This window comes from Cricetulus griseus, chromosome 4 (assembly GCF_003668045.3).
Source record: "Cricetulus griseus strain 17A/GY chromosome 4, alternate assembly CriGri-PICRH-1.0, whole genome shotgun sequence".
NCBI classification, from domain to species: domain Eukaryota; kingdom Metazoa; phylum Chordata; class Mammalia; order Rodentia; family Cricetidae; genus Cricetulus; species Cricetulus griseus.
Genome location: NC_048597.1, coordinates 14,462,176 through 14,487,318, shown reverse-complemented (window position 1 = coordinate 14,487,318; position 25,143 = coordinate 14,462,176). Strand labels below are relative to the sequence as shown.

Below are 25,143 nucleotides of genomic sequence, written 5' to 3'. Positions count from 1 at the left end.
CTTAACCTAGTCAAAATTTATGTTTTATGACTATTTTTCCTAGTAGTTCTAAATTTTTTATACAGTGAACATATATAAAAATTTCACATAATATATTAATTGATCAAAATATATATTCATTTTAATGTAAGAAATTTATCTTAAAACATTTACTAAAAATCATTATCAAAAACCAAAGTAGAGAGAAATTCAGTGTCCTCAAAAAAAGGCCATATATAGGTATTCTTTATTGCAAGGAATTTGTGGGCTTGACTTGTGTGTCATAAAATATTCTGAGATTTATGCATACGATGACAGTTTAAATTCAGTATGAAAATTTGTATCTAGTGTTATGGTTAATTGACATTAAGTGCACATCTAATTCATTATTCCATCCAGCCAGTAGAATTCCCATGATACCTGGACTGAATTCAGTTAATTGCCATAGCTGATTCTTCATAAGTCTCAACATATAGTCAAACTGGATCTATGAAATCATTTATTGAATTAGCTTCAAAATGTGCCAAAGGATATATTAGCTTTTACTCCCTTGATAGTTTTTCAGTGCATAAATTAAGTGAGAAAATTCAAAGGGATGAGAAGAGTCAAAGTGCTTCAGGAAATTTTTGAAATGAACTTAATTCTTCACTAATTAGGGGAATGACTTCTTCACAAAATAAGTAATAAGAATCCTAGTATGGAAATACATAACTATAAAAATAATTCTAGATTGCACTGGAAAATGTTGTGTGTTTAGGCTATGAAACAAATATGCTTTGGCTACTCAATGACATTGAGGAATTACTCCTAAATTATATACTTATGGAGAGTTTTTTTATTGTTGTTGTTTTGTTTGTTTGTTTGTTTTGTTTTTTCAAGACAGGGTTTCTCTGTGTAGCTTTGGAGCCTATCCTGGCACTCGCTCTGGAGACCAGGCTGGCCTGGAACTCACAGAGATCTGCCTGCCTCTGCCTCCCGAGTCCTGGGATTAAAGGAAAGCACCACCAAAGCCCAGCTATTTATGGAGAGTTTTTAAATTGTGATTTCTTTTTTAAATTACCTACTTAACCACTCTTGACTATCAGATATAAACTTTGATCCAGTAAAGAAAATAATTTTATCCTTACTTCATGATACTTGCACATTAATTAGGGGAATAAAAGTCAAGCTGTTAAAAGAAGGGTCACTTCTGACATAGCCTGAGCTGGTTTCATTATCGACTGAACATCATAGTGTGTATGTGTGCAAACTGACAAGGCCAGAAAATTATTAGGCATCCAGTATTATAATTCTAAGGGATTGCCCTTGGAAATATGCTAGCTTTTAACCAGAATGCCTCTAAGACTTGATGAGTCCTTGACCATCTGGGAAAAAAAAATGGTTATTCAGGATAACCAGTGTAAATAACTCATAACAGGGATTGGGGAAGAATGCTTGAGCATAAGAATGTATATCAAAAACTTAAAAAAGTCCTGCTTTTAAAATTTTTGCTCAGGGTTGAAAAAAAAAAGTACTACAAATAAGCGAGGGAACTAAAGTCTGAGAGAATAAAGAATTGAAACACACAATTGCTCCTCTGCATTTTCTTAATTCTTCTCTTCCCTTTTCTCCCCTGCTGTTCTGTTTGTTTCTGTCTATCTCTGCATTTCTTTGTCTCTGGAATTCTAGTCTCTTTCTTTCTTCTCTGTTTCTTTGTTTCTCTATATCTCCTCTTCCCCCAGGTCTAGGGGTACAAATGTATATATGCACATTTGCAACAGTAATAGTTTTTACAATACAATATGAGGCTTGAGTTTCTCAGGGTCAGCAAGGCAAACAAGATTTACACACAGAGCAAAAAACTAAAACTGCTTCAAGAAACCTCTAGCATCAATTACTTAGGGCTGTAGGTCAGAGAGAGGGTCTAAGTTTGATTTGCGGGAAAAAACAAAAAAACCCTGGCGCCTTTCAGGCTCTCTGACAGCGTGTGTCTCCAGGAAAGTTTCCTTTTCCCTGAGGATGAGCAAATGAACCGATTACTTATGTCTTTATCTTCACAGGGGAAACAGGAGGGAGCAGTACATCTCTGAGCTAAAATCTTGAGTCAATACAACAAGAAGGTTGAGAATCTTTTAGGGCAGGGTTAGTTTAGGTTTTTGCTTCTCTATCTGCCAGTGAGTAAAGCCAGTGGCATGCATATATTTTCTATCGTTGTAGGCAGTTATGAACCAACAACTTTGACGTGTAGTAATTCTATGTCCTTGGATATTTGGAAATGTCTTAGATGGAATCCTTTGCCAGGGCCCTAAACATTGACCAAATGCCTGCCCATAAAGGTAATTGCAGGAATGCAGATCTCTGCAATTACAATGGAGAAAGGAACAATGACGTGGTAGTGGGAAATATTCCTCACATATAGCTGAGGAATGTAATCAGAAAAATAGGATCTGCTAATGGAGAACAGGTATTTACACATAGCTAGGGAGTGTATTTAGTAAAACTCCAAGTTGCATGAGAGAAATTTGTTTCCAATAAATGATCATGTGGGAAGTAAATCTCACGTTTGTTACAGAAAGGAATAAGCTATAGGAAGAATCGACAGCAAGACACAGTCAAATCATTCATGACATTATAATGCCAAGTACTGCTTTGTACTGGTTTCATCCTTCAGGAGAATCCTTAATTGTTCTAAGTTATTTGTGATGCAAAGGATGTATAACTAATGTGTGATCTTGCAGCTTGTAGCAGATTTATATGCAGAGCTTGGTGAAATCACATAGAATTTGGGATTTAATGGCTGTGAGTTGTAGAGTTTACAAGGTTTACAAGGATGATTATAACTTTTCTTGCAAGATAAATGAAAGTCAATAAGTTACTAAGGGATTTCTAAGATCTAGCAGGGCTTATGAGCTAGATAAGAAAGAAAATTATGTGTTGAGAAATGTATGAGTTGCGATTCAGTAGTGAGGAGTAACGGCAAGACTTTCTTAACAACACCAACAAAATAAAACTTTCTATTGTGTGAAAAATAAGAAATGTTTTTTATTGATTGTGATTCTTAAAGCTCAACATTAAGGCATATGTGTTAGTTACTTTTCTATTTCTATGAAGAGCCGTTATGACCAAGGAAACCTAGAAGAGAAAGCATTTAACTCTGCACTTGATTTCAAAAGGTTCATCCATGGCCATCATGGCAGGGTATGTGACAGCAGACAGGAAAACGAGTCAGCAGAACAGGAGTTGAGAGATTTCCTGTTCTGCAGGCACTGGGTAGAGAATGTAAGGCTGAGTCTGGTATAGCATTTGAAATCTTAAAACCTGTATCTAACGGCATACCTCTTTCACCAAGGACCTCCCAGTCCTCCAGAAACAGTTCCACCAATTAGGAAATTATTATTCAAATATATGAGCCTATAAAAGGCATCTGAATTCAAACCACAACAGTAACAAACATGAAAATTACATAAAACTAAATAAAGAGAATAAAAGAGAAATAATTCCTTGCAGTATCATAATGCCTTGAGAGTTCATATATAAGACTTGGTGTCATAAATTTTGGTCAAGAAAAACAATGTATTAGTACATTATGAATGTGAATTTTAAAAGTATAATTGTTTTTATCTTCAAAACTTTTTTATGTTTTTGTATGTGTGCCTATAGGTGTATGCTCTGTGTGTGTGTGTGTGTGTGTGTGTGTGTGTGTGTGTGTGTGTGAGAGAGAGAGAGAGAGAGAGAGAGAGAGAGAGAGAGAGAGAGAGAGAATTCCCCAAGAAACTAGAATACATTGTCAGATACCTGGAACTAGGGTTATGAGTGATTGTGAGAGAACCAAAATGGATGCTCAACAATTTATGGAAAAGTATCAGATGTTCTTAAATACTAAGAGAGCACTTTCCCCTAAATCATTTTTGTAATTTCACTCCATTAAGTGAATATTAGACATTGGTATATTCAAGTATCTTATATTGCTCACCTTAATCAAAATTAGGTCAAATATTTATGTATTTTATCTCCTTCTTTCTCTGACATTCTTTGTTACTGGCATTATGTGGAGGCAGAATTAAGGTGCAGGTCAGCCTTCAGGGAAAAAAAATCACATCTAGACAATTTCAGAGCAAAGGCAGAAATGAAAAGAGAAAGTGAAAAGTTTGCCTTGAGCAAGTAATTGAGTCAGAAAATAGAATGAAACAATGAGCAGCACCTGTGAGACAAGCTGTAGCTTCCTCAACAGGATGGGGGATAAAGGAAGAGGACATTACCAACATGAAGTTCTTATTGTCCAGTCTGAGTATACAAAATTTACTGATTACTAGTAAGATCATGGTTGGAGCATGGGTCATGTTTTGTGAATATAAACCTTTTGAAGGAAACATACGCAGATTATATACTGACACATGGGGAAATGTTTTGGGATGCTAGTATGATTAAATGAAATATTCAAACAAAATCATTCACAAGAGAATTGCCTAAGAGTTCTAGCTCATCTTTCTGTCTATACACATGCAACTAATTTAAATAAATTCTACTTAGAGTTCATTGCATCTTAAAAATAGTTTGGAAAATCAAAATGATTAGCTTTTTAATCTCAAACTTCAAACTTGGTTGTGTTGGCACATACCTCTTATCCCAGTATTTGGAAGGTTTAATTAGGAGAATGTTCAATACATGGAGGTCAACCTAAATTATGTAGATAGTACCAGTGTGAACTGAACTAACTCAACCCTTGAGAAAACAAAGGAAACAAAGAAAGGATTTAAGGAAGAAAGAAAGGAAAGAAAGAAAAAGAAAAGAAAGTGGTATTCATAATACATTTGTTACTGGTATTCTAATTAATAATTTGTATATTTTATGCAGAAATGAATATATTTATTGGACATTGAAATTTAGAATATTTTTTGACTTTTGGAGATTCTTTTTTTTGGTTCTCAGTTTTTTTTTTAATTAGTTCAAGTTAGGGAACAATCTTGTTTCACATGTAAGTCCCTTCTTCCTCTCCCTCCCCTCACCCCTATCCCTCCTCCCCTAACCCAGACCTACAGCCCACCCAATCCACCCTCCAGTGCCAGGCAGGGTAGGGCCCTCAATGGGGACTCTGCAAAGTCCACCACATCTTCCTGTGCTGGTCCTGGGCCCTTCCCCATGTGTCCAGGGCCAGAGTGTATCCCTTCACGTGGGATGGGCTCTCAAAGTCCCTTCTTACACCAGGGAAAAATACTAATCCACCACCAGAGGCTCCCTGGAGTGCAGAGGCCTCCTTATTGACATCCATGTTCAGGGGTCTGGATCAGTCTTGTACTGGCCTCCCAGACAGCATCTGGGGTCGATGTGCTCTCCCTTGTTCAGGCCAACTGTTTCTGTGGGTTTCTCCAACCTGGTACAGACCACTTCGATCTTCATTCCTCCCATCTCTTCAACTAAATTCCAGATTTCAGCTAGTGTATATCTGTGGATGTCTGTCTCTGCTTCCATCAGCCACTGGATGAGGGCTCTAGGATGGCTAAAAGAATAGTCATCAATCTCATTTAGGAGAATGGGTTTTAAGATATACTCTCCACCACTGCCTGGATTGTCAGATTGTGTCACACTTGTAGGCCACTAGAGATCTCCCTGGTTCCAGATCTCTTCTTGGAACTATAGTGGCTCCCTCTGATATGGTATCACTCATCCTGCTCTCTCTCCTCTATTCTTCCCCTGACTCAATATTTCTGCTCCTCCATTTCTTCTCCTCTCCTCCTCTTCTCTTGCTCTTATTGTAGCAGCTTCCCTCCCCCCTACCCTCATGCTCACAATTAGCTCAGGAGTTCATGCCATTTCCCATTCCTGGGGTCCATTTATCCCTTACAGTCCTTCATGTTTCTTGTTTCTTTGGTGAAGAGGATTATAGGCTGGTAAACCTTTGCTCTATGTCTAAAATTCATATATGAGTGAGTACATACCATGTTTGTCTTTTTGTGACTGGGTTACCTCACTCAGGATGGTTTCTTCTATCTGCAATTTTCTGCATGTCTGAATCCAATTGTGCCAGCACCATTTGTTGAAGATGCTATCTTTTTTCCATTGTATAGATTTAGCACCTTTGTCAAAAATAAGTTGCTCCTAGGTGTGGGGGTTAATATCATGGTTTTCAGTTAGATTACATTGCTCTATCTGTCTATTTTTGTGCCAATACCAAGCTGTTTTCAGAACTATGTCTCTATAGTAGAGCTTGAAGTCAGGGATGGTGATGACTCCAGAAGATCCTCTGTTGTAAAGAGATGTGTTGGCTATCCTTTTTTGTTTGTTTGTTTTTCCATATAAAGTTGATTATTGTATTTTCAATGTATGTGAAGAACTGTGTTGGGATTTAGATGAGTATTGCATTGAATCTGTAGATTGCTTTTGGCAAGATTGCCATTTTTAATATGTTGATTCTACCTATCCAAGAGCTTGGGAGATCTTTCCATTTTCTGGAATCTTCATTAATTTCTTTCTTTAAAGTCTCAAAGTTCTTATTGTACAGGTCTTTCACTTTTTTGGTTAGTGTTACCCCAAGATATTTTATGTTGCTTGTGGATATTGTGAAGGGTGATGTTTCCTGATTTCTTTCTCATTGGATTTATCATCTGTATATAGTAGGGCTACTGATTTTTTTGAGTTAATTTTGTATCCTGCTACCTTGCTGAAGGTGTTTATCAGCTGTAGGAGTTCCCTGGTAGAGTTTTTCAGGTCACTAATGTAGACTATCATGTCATCTGCCAATAGTGAATGTTTGACTTCATCCTTTCCAATTTGTATCCCTTTGATCCCCTTTTCTTGTCTTATTGCTCTAACTAGAACATCAAATACAAACAATATTGAAGAGATATGGAGACAGTGGACAGCTTTGTCTTGTTCCTTATTTTAGAGGAAACGCTTTGAGTTTCTCTCCATTTTGTTTGATGTTGGCTATTGGTTTGGTGTATAATGTGTTTATCATGTTTAGATATGTTCCTGTTATTTCTGTTCTCTCCAAGATCTTTTTCATGAAGGGGTGTTTGATTTTGTCACAGGCTTTTTCATCGTCTAGTGAGATGATCATGTGGTTTTTCTATTTCAGTTTGTTTATATGGTGGATTACATTGATGGATTTTTGTATGTTGAATCATCCTTGCATCCCTAGGATGAAGCCTACTTGATCATGGTGGATGATTTTTCTATTATGTTCTTGGATTCCATTCACCAATATTTTATTGAGTATTTTAGCATCGATGTTCATGAGGGATATTGGTCTGTAGTTCTCTTTCTTAGTCATATCTTTGTGTGGCTTGGGTATCAAAGTGATTGTAGCCTCATAGAAAGAGTTTGGCAATATCCCATCTGCTTCTATTGTGCAGAAGAGTTTGAGGAGACTGGAATTAGCTCTTGTTTGAATTTCTGGTAGAATTCTGCAGTGAAGCCATCTGGCCCTGGGCTTTTTTTGGTTGGGAGGCTTTTGATGACTGCTTCTATTTCATTAGAGGTTATAGGTCAATTTAAACTTCTTGTCTGTTCTTGGTTTAATTTTGGTAAGTGATATCTATCCAGAAAACTGTCCATTTCCTTTAGATTTTTGAATTTTGTGGAGTACAGGTTTTCAAAGTATGACCTGAAGATTCTCTGGATTTCCTCGGTGTCTGTTGTTATATCCCCCTGGTTTCTGATTTTTTTTAATTAGCATGCTCTGTCTCTGCCTTTTGGTTAGTTTGGATAGAGGTTTGTCTATCTTGTTGACCTTCTAAAAGAACCAACTCTTTGTTTCATTGATTCTTTGTACTGTTTTCCTAGTTTCTACTTTACTGATTTCAGCCCTCATGTTGATTATTTCCTGGCATCTACTCCTCCTTGGTGAGTTTGCTTCTTTTTGCTCTAAAGCTTTCAGTTGTTCTGTCTATTCTCTAATGTGTCTTTTCTCCAGTTTCTTCATGTGGGCACTAGTTCTATGAACTTTCCTCTTAGCACTGCTTTCAGAGTGTCCCATAAGTTTGGGTATGTTGTGTCTACATTCTCATGAAATTCTACGTAGTCTTTAATTTCTTTTTTTAATTCTTCCTCAACCCAGGAATGGTGCAATTGGATGTTATTCAATTCCCACAAATATGTAGGTTTTCTGCAATTCATATTGCTGTTGAATTCTAGCTTTAATGCTTGGTGATCTGATAAGATACAAGGGGTTATTTAAATTCTTTTATAACTGTGGAGGTTTGCTTTGCTGCCAGCTATGTGGTCAATTTCAGAGAAGGTTCCATGTGGCACTCAGAAGAAGGTATATTCTTTTGTGTTTGGATGGAATGTTCTATAGATATCTGTTAAACTCAGTTGTGTCATAACTTCTGTCAGATCCTTTGTTTCTTTGTTAAGTTTCAGTCTGGTGGTCCTGTCTAGTGGTGTAAGGGGGGTGTTGAAGTCTCCTACTATAAGTGTGTGTGGTTTTATGTGTGGTTTGAGCTTTAGTAATGTTTCTTTTACAAATGTGGGTGCCTTTGTATTTGGGGCATAGATGTTCAGGATTGAGACTTCATCTTGATGGACTTTTCCTGTGATGAGTATGAAATGCCCTTCTTCATCTCTTTTGATTGATTTTAGTTTGAAGCCTAATTTGTTGGATATTAGGATTGCTACACCAGCTTGTTTCTTGGGCCCATTTGATTGGAAAATATTTTCCCATCATTTTACTCTAAGGTAACGCCTGTCTTTGAAGTTGAGGTGTGTTTCTTGTAAACAGCAGAAGGATGGATTCTGTCTTTGTATACATTCTGTTAGCCTATATCTTTTATGGGTAAGTTAAGACCATTGACATTTAGGAATATTAATGTCCATTGTTTGTTGGTTCTTGTTTGTTTTGGATTTATTGGTGGTGGTGTCATTGTGTGTGGATTTTGCCCTCCTGTTTCTTTTTGTGTTTAGTAAAATTAGATTATCTATTGCCTGCTTTTTTGTGAGTGTAATGTTCATTGGGTTGGAGTTTTCCTTCCAGAAACTTCTGTAGTGCTGGATTTGTGGATATGTATTGTTTAAATCTGTTTTTGTCATGGAATATCTTGTTTTCTCCATCTATAGTGATTGAAAGTTTTGCTGGGTACAGTACTCTGGTTTGACATCCATGCTCTCTTAGTGCTTGTAGGGTATCTATCCAAGACTTTCTCACTTTCAAATTTTCCTTTGAGAAGTCAGGTATGATTCTGTTTTGTTTGCCTTTATATGTTACTTGGCATTTTCTTTGCTGCTCTTAATATTTTCTCTTTATTCTGTAGATTTGGTGTTGTGATTATTATTTGTCAGGGGGACTTCTTTTTGTATGCCAGTCTGTTTTGTGTTCTGTAACCTTCTTATACTTTCATAGGCATATCCTTCTGTAGGTTTTGGAAGTTTTCTTCTATGATTTGTTGAATATGTTTTCTGTACCTTTAAGCAGTGTTTCTTCACCTTCTTCTATACCTATTATTCTTAGATTTGGTTTTTTCACGGTGTCCCATATTCCTTGATATTTTGTGTTAGGGATTTGTTGGACTTGAGGTTTTCTTTGGTCAATGAATGTATATCCTCTAGCGAGTCTTCAATAACTGAGATTCTCTCTTCCATCTCTTGAATTCTCTTAGTTTTACTCATATCTTTAGTTCCTGATCATTTATCCAGGCTTTCCATTTCCAGCATCGCCTCATTCTGTGTTTTCTTTATTGTGTCTATTTCAGCTTTCATGCTTTGAACTGTTTCAAGAGCTTCCTTCACTTGTTTGGTTGTTTTTTTCTTGGGTTTCTTTAGATTCTTTAAGAGATTTATTTCTTGAATTTTTTGCTTTGTCTTTTCCTCCATTTCGTCTAAATTTTTGCTTGCTTTTCTTCTATTTCTCTAAGGGATTTTCTTGTTTCTTCTTTAAATGTCTCTATCATCTTGTTGAGATAATTTCTGAGGTCCATCTCTTCTTCATGCTCTTTGTTGGGCTTTTCAGATCTCGCTGGTATGGATTCCCTAGAATCTGGTGGTGTCATATTGGTCTTTCTGTTGTTGAGTGAGTTCTTATTCTCTCTTCTTCCCATGTCTTCTTCCAGTGGGTGCAGGTGGGGTCTCTCTATCTCCTCTTGTGACCCAGTCGTGTGGGGGGGCCAGGGATTCAATGTCTGAAGCTCTGGATGCTCTTGCCTCTCCTGGTAGTCTCCTCACTCTGAAGGAGTTAGGCCTCCATAGGGGTCAGGTCAGTGGAACGGGAAGGAGAAGTTGGCTGTTTCCTGGGCAGGTCTACTCCAAGCAGGGGCAGGACCAGCTATATCGGGTGAATGGGGCTCTGGACCGGATTTGGGTAAAAGCAGAGGGTCACTCACGTCGTTATGGATCAGCGACTTTTGGAGATTCTAATTAGGAAAAATTTCCCACCATTTACTGACTCCAAATCTTCCTATATGTACTCCTCTGCTTTCTTTCATTTTCATGGCATCTTATTTTTGTTATCACATATCTACTTGCATATACATATAAATCATAAGTACATTATACTCATCCTGTATATGTGTGTATGTGTTATTGGGGTTGACCTTTTGGGACTGGATAACTATTTAGTATATTCTTCCCTTATTTAGGGCCTTCAGGACATTAACATTATTCCCTGTATGGACTAGCATGTTACTTCTCTTTATAAATTCTGTTTAGAAAAATAATTTTGTAAGCCTGATATATTAGCATTAACCCATGTTTATTAAACCTTGCAGACCAATCATTGCCTTTTATATTTCCAATGTTTTTTCATTTATAAAAATAAAATCCACATAACTGAAGGTATTTTTATATCTTTCTCAATCTCATGTTATTCATTATGTGACTCATGAATTTTAGGAAATTTGGAAATGATTTAATCAGATAATATAATTAAAAACCAAATATTTTAATTAATAAATGTATAGTCTAAATTCCTATTGTTGTATGTATTAATAAGTGATTAATATGTGGTGGAAAATAAACAAATTAATTTGTTATCATATATATTAAAATTATTTTTCTTGAGAACAACTGAATTAATTTTAGGAATTTAGAATTCTACTGTAAATTATTCTGAGATACTTTTGTAGTATGTTTAATTTCAATAAGAAAATACCCTCACCAAAAGCAACTCAGAGAGGAGTTTATTTGTGTCAGAGTTTCGTGTTCATTGTGAAGGGAACACGAAGCAAGAATCAACACAGAATCCTGGTAGCTGCAAAAGAGTCTATGGGGGAATGCTGTTCACTGGCTTTCTCCCCATGGTTTGACCAGCCTACTTTTTAATAGCATCTGGGACCAAGTACCCAGTAGCTGCACCATTCCCGGGCCCACTTGATGTATCTACCAAAGAAAAACAAAACAAAACAAAATATCTCCTGCATCAAAATCTCGGTAAACATCATGGAAGAAGTGCAGACACTTTAAGAGCCAGAGTAGAATGAAATCTTTGAGATTGTGTCTCAGAAATGACAGGGAAGCATCACCCATAAATCCTCAGCAATATGGTGCCAAAATAAGGTCCAATCAAGTACAACAAATCGAAGTGTGCTAAAAAGGAAGAAATAAATGGCAATCTCATGGGACTCTACCTGCAGACAAACAAACAAATACAACTAAAAGGAGAGCTTGGTAAATAGTGTCTCCTAGGCATGTGCACCATATTGGCTTATCCAATACCATGTAGCTTGCCCTCAAATCATAATACAAGTAACACTAAAGGAACTAAGCAGGTGTTAGTCACACATTTGTGTATGTACTTATATTTGTAACATTCATAAAGAAACCTCCAATTCAAGATGACTCAAGGCAGTTTCCTTGGAAAGGATGGGAACAAGTAGAGAGAAGGTGTTGGGGAATGATATATTTTAAGTAAAGAATAGTAGAATTCACAAAAGAGGCAGATTCAGTGTTCCACTCAAAATGCAGCTTTCTCCTAGGACATTCATGGGTATGATTTTAGTTGTTTTCAATCTATGAAAATTTAAGTGCTGAAAGAATATCTACACAGGAAAATGTAAGGTATTTATAGCTGATTTTTAAATATTCGTATTTTACTACCTAGGAATCAATCATTTTAAAATCATTCTTTATAATTGTCACTGTACATTTTTAACAGTAATTTTTGATCAAATCTGGTAATTTTATGCCAAAAAAACATTAAATGAGACAAGGTTATAGAAAAATAAATAATTATGATGATAAATAGAAGTCCAAGAAAACATTCCCCAAGGCATGTTTTGGGAACCTATTGAATCCGTTACACACAGAACTGCTTGCTGAGAGTTTCTTTTGGGTTGTTATCACAAATATTACAGCAGAACTTGTCAACAACCCATTTGCAAGAAGCCATCCTAATTGGGTACAAATGCCCTAAGTGGATACACAAGGAATTCACATACAAGTCAGAAGATAGTCTTAAAACCAGTCTTATTGTAACTTGTTAGGCCATGTTCAACGGATATCCTGAAAAAGTCTGCTCTTCCTTTTTTCTTTTAATAAAATGGAGGAGGAGAGGAGGGAAGGAAAATTGAGGTCAATATTTAATGGGTAACAGAAGAATTTTTTAAAAAGGAATGTAATTTAAAATTCACAAATAAAAACAATAAAGCTTTTTATAGAGAAAAGGTTTTGGTATCTCTTGTGATTAAGAGATGTTAACAAAAATTACAATGAAATACCACCTCAAATTATTTTGATTACTATAAAGAAGATAATAGGTAAATGCTAAAATGGACTTGCAGAAAGGAATATTCTAGTATTCTTTTGGAATAATTGTACTTTGTAAATTAGTTATATATACTAGTCAAAATATAGAAAAAACCCCATGTCTCTCAATGGATGCGTACATATAAAATTGTGGTATATACAGACATTGAAGAAGTAATTTGTCTTTTTATATACAAGGATGCAATATGTCAGTTTGACTGGTTGTGGTTTTCTATAATGGTCTTCTTCTGTTGCAAACAATACAAAGTACTACATTTTTCAGTGGGCTTTCTTGGATTGCCATTGCCCAAATAATGACATGGAGACTTGTTATAAGTTATGAATGCTTCTTTATGTCTGTAGCTAAGATTTTCAGGTCTCCTCTGATCAAACCTGACCTCAATTAACCCTGAACGAATCCACGGGGTTTCATTTCTATTTTAAATTTAAGACATCTCTAAAGTATCAGGGATGGTTTGATTAAGCAGTCCCTTTTACTATCCAATGTCTCTCAGCAGCTGTTGTTCACCCATCTGAATTCAAAGAAATTCAAAGTCAACACAACACCACACAGGTTCCAGACACCTTGTGTATTTCCTGTTTTCAAGTGGCTTTTTTCCTTTATATTAATTTACTTTCTCTTTAAAGACTCTTTTATTTTTAATCTATTAATTTTTTCCTATGACTATCTATACTCAGTTGCTTTTCTTTCTTAAGCCTATGGGCATTTTAAACACCCTGTAACCTGTTTGGGTTTTTTCCATCTGGACTATTTTTACTGCATCTCTAGCCTTTTTCTGAAGGGATGAGTCAAACCTTAAACTGCTTAGCAGCAGCAAGGCCCTCTGCTGCAGCTCTGACCGCTGGCTCCGCCTCCTTCTTGGGTTCAGCCTGTGGACCTGGCTGAGAGCTGTATCTGACCAGAAGCTGTGCTCAACCATCCCAGCTCTAGGCAGTTGATTCCTGCATGGTGACAGGTGTTTTGACTTAGCTCAACTGTTGTTATTAAACTAGCTGGATGCTCAAGTGCTCAGGTACGGCAGAGCCTATTAAAGTAACCACAACATTTTTTCCAGCTTTCTTAGGCCCTATGTGGAAATTCTGGACCCATGTTAGGCACCGACTAGAGCAGACTTTCTTGGACCACCAGCCCCCAAACTATGAAATGGATACTTGTCATAGTTTTGGATGCTCGGCATCAGTTTAGACTTGTCCCACTATCTCTTATAACCTGTATCTCTTCATCTGCATTTTGCCTTGGGACTTTGTAACCTTTGTTTTATTCTATTCTGACTTTACTGCTTCCTCCACGTCTGGCTGTCTGGCGACTGCCTGTCTGACTGGACCCGTGTATCCTTTTTTCCCCCCTACTTCTCTCTCAAGCCTAAATTCTTCCTCCTACTACTCTCTTTGCCTGCCACTCCCACCCATTCCTTTAATGCCTAGCCATTCACTGTTCAGCTTTTTATTAGAGCAATCATGTGCCTTAGAAAGACAAAGTTAAACAAAAGCAACAACATATTTTTACATAGTTAAACAAATGTAACACATCATTACATAAATAAATAACTGTTCTGAAACTCAAACTAATGTAACACATCTTTACTTAGTTAAACAAAATTCTATTCCACAACAACATTTACTTTTGGTTATAAGGGTAAAGTTTTAGCATGCAGTTATGAATAGTACGGGTTCAGTAAAGGAGTGATAAGAGGTTCTTTAAATCTATGGCCTCATTATGCTTGTTTGATTGGCTATGTTTCCAGTACCAGATAACATGATTTCCCTCCAGCTGAGGAGGCAGCCTTAAGTCCAACAAACAGATGCTGGTTACCACAGAAGTATGAGTGTCATTGCTGTACCTAGGGTTACCTGGCTATCCTGATCATTGTTGTAGTTCATTGGCATTACAACTGAGTAGGAATACTGTTTGCTTTCTTCCCTTGTATGCTTGCATAGTTCTTACTTTTGTTTGAAACTTAGTGCCCAGAAAGGAAGTTTCCTTGTCTGAGCCAGCTCAGAGTTTTCATGTCCTGTATGTGAAGAGGAGGGCATCTTCAGCACAAGAGATGTATCTTCAATTCCTGAGAGGCAACAAGTGACTAGATACTTACATATTATCACGCTAATTTCTTGTAGTCTGTGTTCAATACACTGATTGAAATACGATTTCTGAAGCGTAATAGAAAACATTAAATGGTCTATGACTCTTGGTGGTGAACACTGTCAATTCAAGTGGGATACTTTATTTAAACTTTGCATAAACATGTGAATGCCCTCAATTGCACACACACACACACATGAACACACACACACACACACACACACACACAGTAGGTATATATGTATTATACATTATTTAATAAAAATAAAATATGATTGATCATGTCTTTTATTTAGATGTCATTAGTGTCATCTTTCTCCTGTCTCCACTTTCAGTATTCACTTCCTTCCTCTCCCAAATTAACCCCCACACCCCTTTTCTCCTCTTCATTGTTCATATCACTTATGTCCTGCTATTCCCTTCTCAATCCATCCACCGCAATATCCTTTTCCTTTTCTGATTTCTATAATTACTTTAGGTTATTTACTCACATTAAGATGTGGAGCTATGGTATTTCTGTTATCCATTTATCAGCTGAAGGACATTCAATTTCTTCCCATTTCCTAGATATTGTGAATCCATTAGCAATGTAGCATGGCTCAGTATCTATTGTGTAGGGTTTTGCCTTCTTTGAGAATATGCCAAGGAGTGATAGGAGTGATACATTTGTGTCATATGGGAGATTTACCTGTAGCTTTTCCTGAGTTTTCCACACTGATATTCAGATTGGCTGAACCAGGTTTCAGTCACACTAATATTATGAGTTCCTCTTTCTCCCTTCCTCCCCAGTATATATTATTAGTATTATTGTTGATCTTAACAATTCTGAGCAGTGCACAACATATTACAATACTCTATTAATACAGCTTGATTGTAATGAAAAAATATATATGCATATATATGTGGATATGTTTGTGGGTGTATTATAATAAAGAGCCTAAACATCAAACCAAACATCAGTAATTTGATTACTGGAAAAATGATGATGTTTATAACAAATTGTATTGGAAAGCAATATGCACATGCAGAACAATTGTGTGAAATTGCTATGTACATTTGCCACAGAATAAAAATATCTAGATTTGAAAAGGCTTCTGCCATCAGGAACACATTAGACTGAGCACTTGTAGTTGGTCTGCACAAAGCTAGTCCTGTCCAAAATCAGTGATGATCAGATGAGGTGTTCAAGGACCCCTACCTCTTATTGCTGGTATATTGGCTGCTGATGGGTTCTGAGTGAGGGAGAATAGTTGTCTTCGGTTCTGAATTCACTACTGAGCCCCTCAGGTTCCAACAGATGGCTTCATACTCTTTATTTCACAAATGATCCTCATTATACTCCATGGGTCTCAAAGCAAAATGAATAGCCATGAATGTGAGAAAGAAATCTTTCCTGAAGACAAAAGGAGACTGGGGTAGTCAGATGATGGAGAGCTGTGGAGATGATAGTGTGCAGGATGCATTATATCTTTGTATGAAACTGTCAAAGAACAAATTTAATAACTTGTTCAAAAATGATTAAAAACATAAATGAAGGAACTGAAACTGACAATCTATAAAAAATGGAGAATGCTTTGAGACTATGAAATGGTAACTGACTTTTCTTAGATGAGGTCTTAAAGGCAATGTAGAAAATAAATGAGACAATAAACAAATGGGATCACAGTAATTAAAATGTTACGCACAGTGAAAGAAACAACAGAGTGAAGATCAAACTACAAATCTGGAGACAATCTGTTATCCATTTATCAGCTGAAGGACATTCAATATCTTCCCTATGCTAGGGATAAGTACTGAACTTCTACAGGAGGTCCTGTAGATTTCTGAGGTTTCCTCACAGAAACCCATGTTCCTGGGGTCCGGATCAGTTCCATGCTGGTATTCCAGCTATCAGTCTGGGGAGCAAAGGTTCCCTGATGTTCAGGTCAGCTGTTTCTGTGGGTTTCACCAGGCACATTCTTACCATAAACCAAGGCTTAGAAAAATGTGTAAATCTAAACCTCAAAAAGCAATAATGTCATCTTAGCATAAGTAAATATCAAAATCTCACATAATTATCATTTTGATAGGAGATACATAAAGAGAAGGGACTATGATGGACAATAATAAGTAGTTTACACACACACACACACACACACACACACACACACACACACCTTAATACTGGAGAAAAATATGATATAGCAATCTCACTATTGTATGTATAATATAGAAAGTGAAACCAATATGAAAAATTCATTTCCCAAGGTTCATCCCAATCTATGGCAACAAAATTCACAAGGCCAGAAGATGGAAGCAACCAGTCTGTTCAATTAACTTACAAATGAGGTCTGGTAAATACATAAATTCCTTTCATTTCAGCAAATACATATAGCACCTAATATTAAGTATAATAAACAAGGCACAGAAAAAAACACTACACAGTCTCATATATAAACATGACAGTACTTCATATCTGTTAATCTGTGTTTTTACAGGAACTACTAATATAGTATTATCATCAAATCAATGTAGGACTGGGAGAAGAAAGTGTGACCAATGTAGACATTTTCCTGTAAACTAAGATTTCTCACCTGCTGCACAATATTTGCAGAAAAACTGTAACTAGAAAAAACTTAAATAATGATAAATGAATCATTGTATTTTTTGAATAATATTCTAATCTCCCATTCTAAATTTCACATCATATTGAGACTTCCAGAAATACTAGAATTCTAGCCAATTAATCTTTGTCGGGATATTAAGGTTAAATTTAGTTCTAAATGTTTTTTCTTATTTTAATAATTCATCTTTTTTTCTTATTTGAAGTATTATGTCTATGTAAACATCCAAATGTCATGTTTTTCACGATCCTTAATATCATAAAGAAGTTATAAAATTAGAAATATTATGAATTCATTTAAAATATTTTATGAATTTATGTGTATGAATATTTTACCTACCTGGATGTGTATACGTGCATCAAGCATGCATTGCCTGTGGAGGCCAGAGGAAGATTCCCTCCAACTGAAATATCAAGAGTTTACAAACCATGTTGTATCTACTGGGAATCATGTCCAGGTCCTCCAGAAGGCTGTCGATTGTTTTCATCCACTGAGCCATCTCTCTGTCTCCTATTATGAAAGCAAGGAAAAATTACTAATATGTGCACTAATTAAATGACTGCATTATAATACCTATGTTTATATAATTGTTTTACAGATGCTCCTAAGTTTGTTTCAAATCAGACAACATATTATTCTTGGGAAGGAAATCCAATCAACATAAGTTGCGATGTGAAATCAAACCCACCAGCATCAATCCATTGGAGAAGAGAAAAGCTGGTCTTACCAGCTAAAAATACCACTCATTTAAAGACGTACAGTGTAGGAAGAAAGATGATACTAGAGGTAAGCCTTTATGAATGTGTCAGTAAGAATATTTTTAGCAGTTATTGATAATGTCAGAATAGATTCAATTAATTTTCTATAAAAAACTTTGAAATACATAAGTTTCATATTTATTTTTAAAAATTAATTTTGTGTTGTTATAGTATCCCATTTGATGTCTTTGTTCATACATCTTGAAATATTTTTCATGAACTTACTTTTTGGAAATAAAATAATTATGTTGGCAAGAAAAGATGGTGAAGTGTAATAATACTTAGGATTTTAAAAGTCAAATGTTTAACTTCACCGTTGATGATTCCACTGATTCTTTGTTTTTAACTACTATTCTTTGGCATTTGCACATTCCAGTTGCCTGATAATATGCTAATTCTAGACTAGGTTCCTAAGTAAACCTCTATTGAAGAGATGTAAATGATTATGCGTATATTAGAAATATTTAAATTTATATTGGAAATCTGATCATATACCTTGGGTTACTTCATCTTATATTTTGTGCAGTTTTTAAATCTTGTTCTTCTTTTGTTTTCTTCTTTTGTTTAGTATTTCTCTAATGGTATCACTAAATTTTAGAAAGAACAACTTGACATAGGAAAGATTTAGTTGGATTCAGTGTTCCAGAGTGTTTACCTAGTGGTTTGACCCTATACACTTGTAGGGACCATTACAATGGCAGGGCCATGTGGTGAACAATTTACTTTATGTTGTATGAGAAACAGAAAGCAAGAGAATACTGGATGGTCTTTGTTTGTTTGTTTGTTTGTTTTCCTTTTCCCATGTTTATTTCATCCTGGTTTCCAGTCAATAGGATAGTGCTGTCCACATTCAGTTTGAGTCTTTTCAGTCCTGTCAAGAACTAAATCCATAGGTTACTCTAAAAACAGAGATATTGTCAATCAAAACCAAATGCCACATGGATTTCTTGTAAAAACTATTGCTGGATAAGAAGCTCACATTTCTTTCTAAGAAAAGAGGCTTCAAGTTGGCTTGGTTAATTCTTCATTTCTTGATGTTGTCCTTATTTTCTTCCCTGCTTGTTTTTCCTCGGTTCTTGTATAGTTCCATTTCTTTCCAACTGTGCTATGTTAAGTGATTTCTGTATTTGTTAAACATAGCATCACAAAGGGATTACTTGTGTTAAACAGGTAAAGACTGTGTTTCTCTGCTACTTTGTTCCTGGAATGGGAGAGTCTATGAATTCAACCTTTTATTTCCTTTTAAGTTCTGCATTCAGCATTGAACCAATTTTCTAGCACATAAATTGAGCGGTTGAAAATGGCTCCAAAGTAAGTGTATTTTTATGAAGTATTAATCTTAAGAAAAACTGTACTGTAGTCATAGTACTTGCTGTGGCTATCTTGCTTCCATGTTATATGATTCTATAAACACCAGCTTCCTCATAGAATGTACTAAAATCTTTCTCACATGGCAGAGGAATAAAAAACAGGTTTCATATTGGAATATTTGTAATAGAATTAAAATAGCCTATTTTAATAAATCCACATATGAAGATCATTTCAGGGAACTTACGAAAGAGTTAACTCTGAGCATCATGCTGTTAATTTTATGGACTTTTCTTAGTTGGACATCTTACTAGAAAATGAATGATACAGGTTTTTTTTATACTCTCTTTAAAGGTTCACAATAATCATCTTCAATAGACCTCAAAATTGTTCTCTTAGTTAATAGTCTCCTATTACCATCAAACCATTTCTTCTCTCCTTAAAGATAGGGTTGAAATTAATGGGCAATTTGTGTTAGCTCAGTCTCTCTTTAAATAGTTACTGGAATTGAAAATTATATTTATTAGCATCATCAAATATCTTGGGAGGAATTACACTTAAAGTCTTTCTGCAAAGTAGAATCACAGAGTTGACCACACCTTTCACCAGTGGAATCCCTGATGGTAAACTTAATTTCTGATTTTAATGTATAAAACTGAGGTCATGTCTTTTTCACCTAAACAAAAATGGAACCAAGTTAATTACTACAGATTTAAAAATCATATTTATAGCATTTTTATAGGTCACCATTTTCTTGCAAAATATCATTCATGAAAAAGTTAAAACTTCCAGGTTTTAATGCATGACTAGGCATAGTGACTTATTCATGTTCTCAACTTTTCAGAGGCAGAATCAGGGGAATCACTAAGAGTTCAAATCCAGGCTCAGCTACTAGTCAATTCCAGATCAGTATGATATATGCAATGAGACCATTCCCAAAACAAACAAGCAAGCAAACAATACATGAAAACAATGTAGGAACTTCTTTCAGTAGAAACATTTTATCTTAAGATTTACAGTTGTTTTGAATTTGCACTGACTACAAGATATATTTCCTTAAAAACTGCCATTTGCTTTGCTCATCAGAAGATAATTTTGTAATTGAATAGATGTGTCAAAATGAAGATATTGATCCAATTAATGAATTGATAGGTAAAGCATGAATCACTTCAACTTTGAATGTCTAGTTTTGTGGGTTTTCTCTTTAAAAATGTTAGCATTACACAGACTGAGTGGTGGAATTTATGTAGTTAGGATATATATATATATTTATAATATATATATATATATATATATATATATACATATACATATATATATAATATATATGTTTTTATAAGTGTGAAAGTAAAATCAATGGTAAAGAGGCCATGATTTGAAAGAGAACAAGGTGGGTGTATGGTTAGGGGTATGGAAAGGGGAAAGGTAATGGGAAAATGATGCAATGAAATTAAAATCTCAAAAAATAAAAGAATTTAAAATATATAAAAATAAAAGACATGATAGCTTTAATATTGGTTGCTGGAAAAAGAAATTATTTCTATGAGGAGTCATATGTAAAATAACGGAAAAAATGTGCAAGTAACATGTGCTTCAGCCTTTTAAAATATCCTTGGTGTTTTAGCACTTTCATTTTTGTTATTGTGTTTATTTCAGATTGCCCCTACATCGGACAATGACTTTGGACGATATAACTGCACTGCTACTAACCGTATAGGCACAAGGTTTCAGGAGTATATTCTTGAGTTAGCAGGTGAGTATAGGACAGTAATATCTGGCATTCATAAAATAATTTTATAGTCAAATGGTATTTTAAGTTAATAAAATTGTATCAACTAATTTTACAATAAATCAAAAACAAATAGATTTTTAAATCATAATAAAAAAAATTCTTTAAAGTCATGAGCCAAGGGTTACAAAATAGAACAAAATCAATTGACATAGTGAATAGTGAACACTTGTATTCTATTTAATATTTAAAGCTTAATTTAAAATTTACCTCCTTCTCATGTGTATGTGAGATTCTTAAAGTAGAAAACATGTATTTTAAATAAAATTATATATAAAATAATGTTAAACAACCTTTTAAAATATACATACATAAAATTACTCATAAATATGTCAGTTTTTTAAAAATCTAACATATTTCATCTGAGACATGAATTGCTTCTACAGAAGGTGTGTGAAATTCAGTGAGATAACTTAAACTATTTTTTATTTGATATCATATCAAATTCTTCAGAATTCGCAAACCTATCCTATACCCCATTAATCAACTGATCAATATCAATACCACCAGTAATGGGAAAATCATCTTGATCCTATGAGAGGCATTCCAAAGAGCACAAAGAAATCTCTGTGATATTTCTTCCCCCAACTTGAGAAGAAGCTAATCAAACATGATCCTTAGGAACATGATTCCAGTGGAGTGAGAAGAAGCCAAAGTTCTTATTAAGTCAAAATACCTTTACGGCTTAAAAAAAAATGCTGGTGCATACTTTGGCCATTAATGTCCTATAAAATTAAATAATTTTTAAAGAAAAATAAACTTTGGAATAAGCTAAGGCATATTAACAAATACACATAATAGTTATATGGGACAAAATAATTATCATCTTAGGCAATATTACTGACAAAACAAAGAACTGTTTGTGGCTCAAAAATAAGTAACAAATGGCATTTTGCAAATAGTCACTGATTGATGAATAGCATCTCCTGAATTGAAGGCAAACATTTTATTCAGAAATATGACTATTTAGAAAAAACACTCAAATACCTTTAAAAAATAGCCAAGTATTGTTCTACACATGATGATTCGATATGTATTGGCATTTTGATTTCATATTATTATGAAGATAAGGCATATGATACCAACCCTATACATTCAGGAATTGGACAGTTCATAGTTTAGGATGCATTTTGCCACTTTCTCTGCTATAGAAGAATAGCTTGATTAATTATATTATGACAGGTATTTTCAGCTTAATTAAATCATGTAATTATAATCATAATTTAGCAAAATTCATAGATTAATTTCATCAATTTGTCAAACAGAATGGATATTCAAGGACTGTGAAACAATATAACTTTAGAAATGTTTGTATGCACATAAATATTATTTATATTTCAGTCTACACTATGGCTTAACAATGAGCATGAGCAAATGCAAATTGGTTCAAAGGGTTTCCCAGAGGTGGTCTCACCTGCAAACATCATTTGTTTGCTTTAACTGTGAACATAATGAATCAAATTTTTTATAACAGTGTTTATTTATTTTTATCTTTTCTGCATGCAGGAAAAGTATGCATTATTATATGTGGCAATACAATATTTTATTAATATATAATGTGTGTAATGTTGCAATCAGGATAATAAATATTACATTCCTTTAAAATTACCAGTTCTTTCTTTTGGATTCTCTTGGACAATTTGAGGTATTGGTACTAAGAAAGTTTAATCAAATAACATTCATCAGCTAAGCAATGTGCACCTCAACTCAGGGCTGAAGGTTTCCCTTCTGTGTGTCACAGAACATGTTCACAAGTCAATCTAAGTGGACTGACATAAGACAATCTGAGTTTGTGCTTTCAAAGCACCAAGAACAAAGCAAGTACTCAAAGGTAGGAGATAGCTACTATTATAGTCTATCATAGTTCATACAGATACATTTCTTTTCAGTGGATAATACTGTGTCAATGAATTTTTAGCTAAAATACACTGATTTGACATCACAAGTAAGTGTATGGTGGATAGAAAATGACTTTATTTTAGATATTATTTTTTTATAAGTAACATTTTTCATTTTTTTCTTTCTAGTAGTTTTTTTTTTTTTCCTATTGCTATGTAAGTGAAATCTTTGATACTGGCACTGCTAAAATGGTTCTCATAACCTTACTTCAGGTCCTGTGCTTCCCACTTTTAAAGTTCAAGTTGTCATATTTGACTCATCTCTTTAACCTACAGAGACCCAGTCAAATTCAATATTTCATTTTTCTTTCCAAGATGATTTAATTCACAAATATCATAAAGCTGCCTCCTATATGTTCATCTACTGTCACAGATAAAATTCTAGAAGTCACTTTGGAGAACAGAGACCTGATTAGAGGTTAATCTATGTCAATTGAATAGAATTTTGTAGACAGTATAATCATCAGTTCAGTGCTTTATAGGATCAGATGGTCTTGTACCATAAGCGTCATAAAGTTAGTTCATTTAAAAGACACAGTTTCATCATCTGATTATAAATCTAAGTTTCTCTCAATGAAATACCTTGGAAAGATGTGCACATTGATATTTGTTAAGAGAATTCATGGAGGAAAAAAGAGATTTTCACTAAATAATAATAAATCCTTTGTTTTCATGATCATTCTGTAAGAAAATCACAGCTTATTATTTTTTTATACTAAGTCCTAATGACTAGTTTATCACTCACTCAACAAATATGTGTAGAGTTTCCTGTAGGTGCAGTATACACTTCTGGATCTCAGGAATGAAAAGTTGCATAAGAAATGCACCCTGTCATTACCTAAATTAGAGTTCAATACCTATGGATTACAGTAGAACTTGAAATAAAAAAAAACTTGGAAGCATAAAAAATAATTTCTGTTTGGAGTTCTTGAGGAAAGATTCAAATAAATGTTAGGTTTTAGACAGGTACTGAATAAGAAAGAACTGTGGCCAGTAACAATGGAAAGACTAAACAGGTCAAGGTCACATTGGCAACAAAAGTACTGTGCTATGAAAGCATGAGAACTACTTTGAAATGAGGTGTTTTTTGGAGGACTGCGAAAATATGTTCCATGTTTGTCAAAATGAACAGTAAAATCATGAAAGATCAAGTTGCATATTTACTTTGAATATGTGTATATTTTGTCCTAGAAATAGAGAAATTGAAGATTTAAGATTGGGGGTGTTTATTCATAATGCAGAATGACCCATTTATTTTTAACTAACCGCAAGAGAATAACTTAAGCGTGGGCAGTTGCTCTTTCCAAGTTCTCTAGGTGTCTTTATTCTATAAAATAAGCAGATGGATGGGTAGATAGATAGATAGATAGATAGATAGATAGATAGATAGATAGATGATAGACATATAGATAGTGGATAGATAAATAGAGACAGACAGCTGCATTTCCTTCTAGTGTACAAAAGGTTTGGTGTGTTATACATTATTGTCTAATGGGAACTAGTTGAAGATACCAATCAGAAAGGTACATGTGTACATATGACCTGAGAATGTCATGATGTACCTATCTGTAGAAAAATAATTCCCTTTGGAATATTGATAGTGAATGAGCAATTCAATGAAAAATGTTAGCAATCAGGGATAGGCCCGATAAACTATCTCATTTGAGTCATTGGACTTAAAAGTACATAAACAAAATTGGAAATGTTTATGCAGTTTGTATAACCACTTCTAAGGATATATTATTAACATAAATAATCAAATCCTATCAATATATCAATGTAGTATTTGATTTTGATGTTGTTAGAAACCAGGAGAATATTAAAATTTAAAACAATTTACAAGGACTTAGATGTTTTATCACTTACATTAACTTTAAAACCTTTCTAATCTAATCCATTTTTTTCTTTTTTATTGAAAACATATTTTCAGATAATCTATGTGATAATGTTTTCTTATCCCAATTCATCCTAAATCAAACCCACCTCCCTACTTACCCAATTTTATGTTCTTTTCTCTCTCAATTTCTTAAAAAAAAAAAAAAAACAACCAAAC

The 25,143-nt window shown here is 34.5% G+C and overlaps 1 protein-coding gene across 1 annotated transcript in view; it reads left to right on the top strand.

Moving 5' to 3' along the window:
• Positions 1-25,143, top strand: part of Ncam2 (neural cell adhesion molecule 2) — a 179,291-nt gene that overhangs the window by 88,488 nt on the left and 65,660 nt on the right. The window contains exons 11-12 of the mRNA XM_035443597.1: positions 17,936-18,123; positions 21,060-21,156. Coding sequence (XP_035299488.1) covers positions 17,936-18,123; positions 21,060-21,156 — 285 coding nt within the window. The remainder of the gene's footprint in view (positions 1-17,935; positions 18,124-21,059; positions 21,157-25,143) is intronic.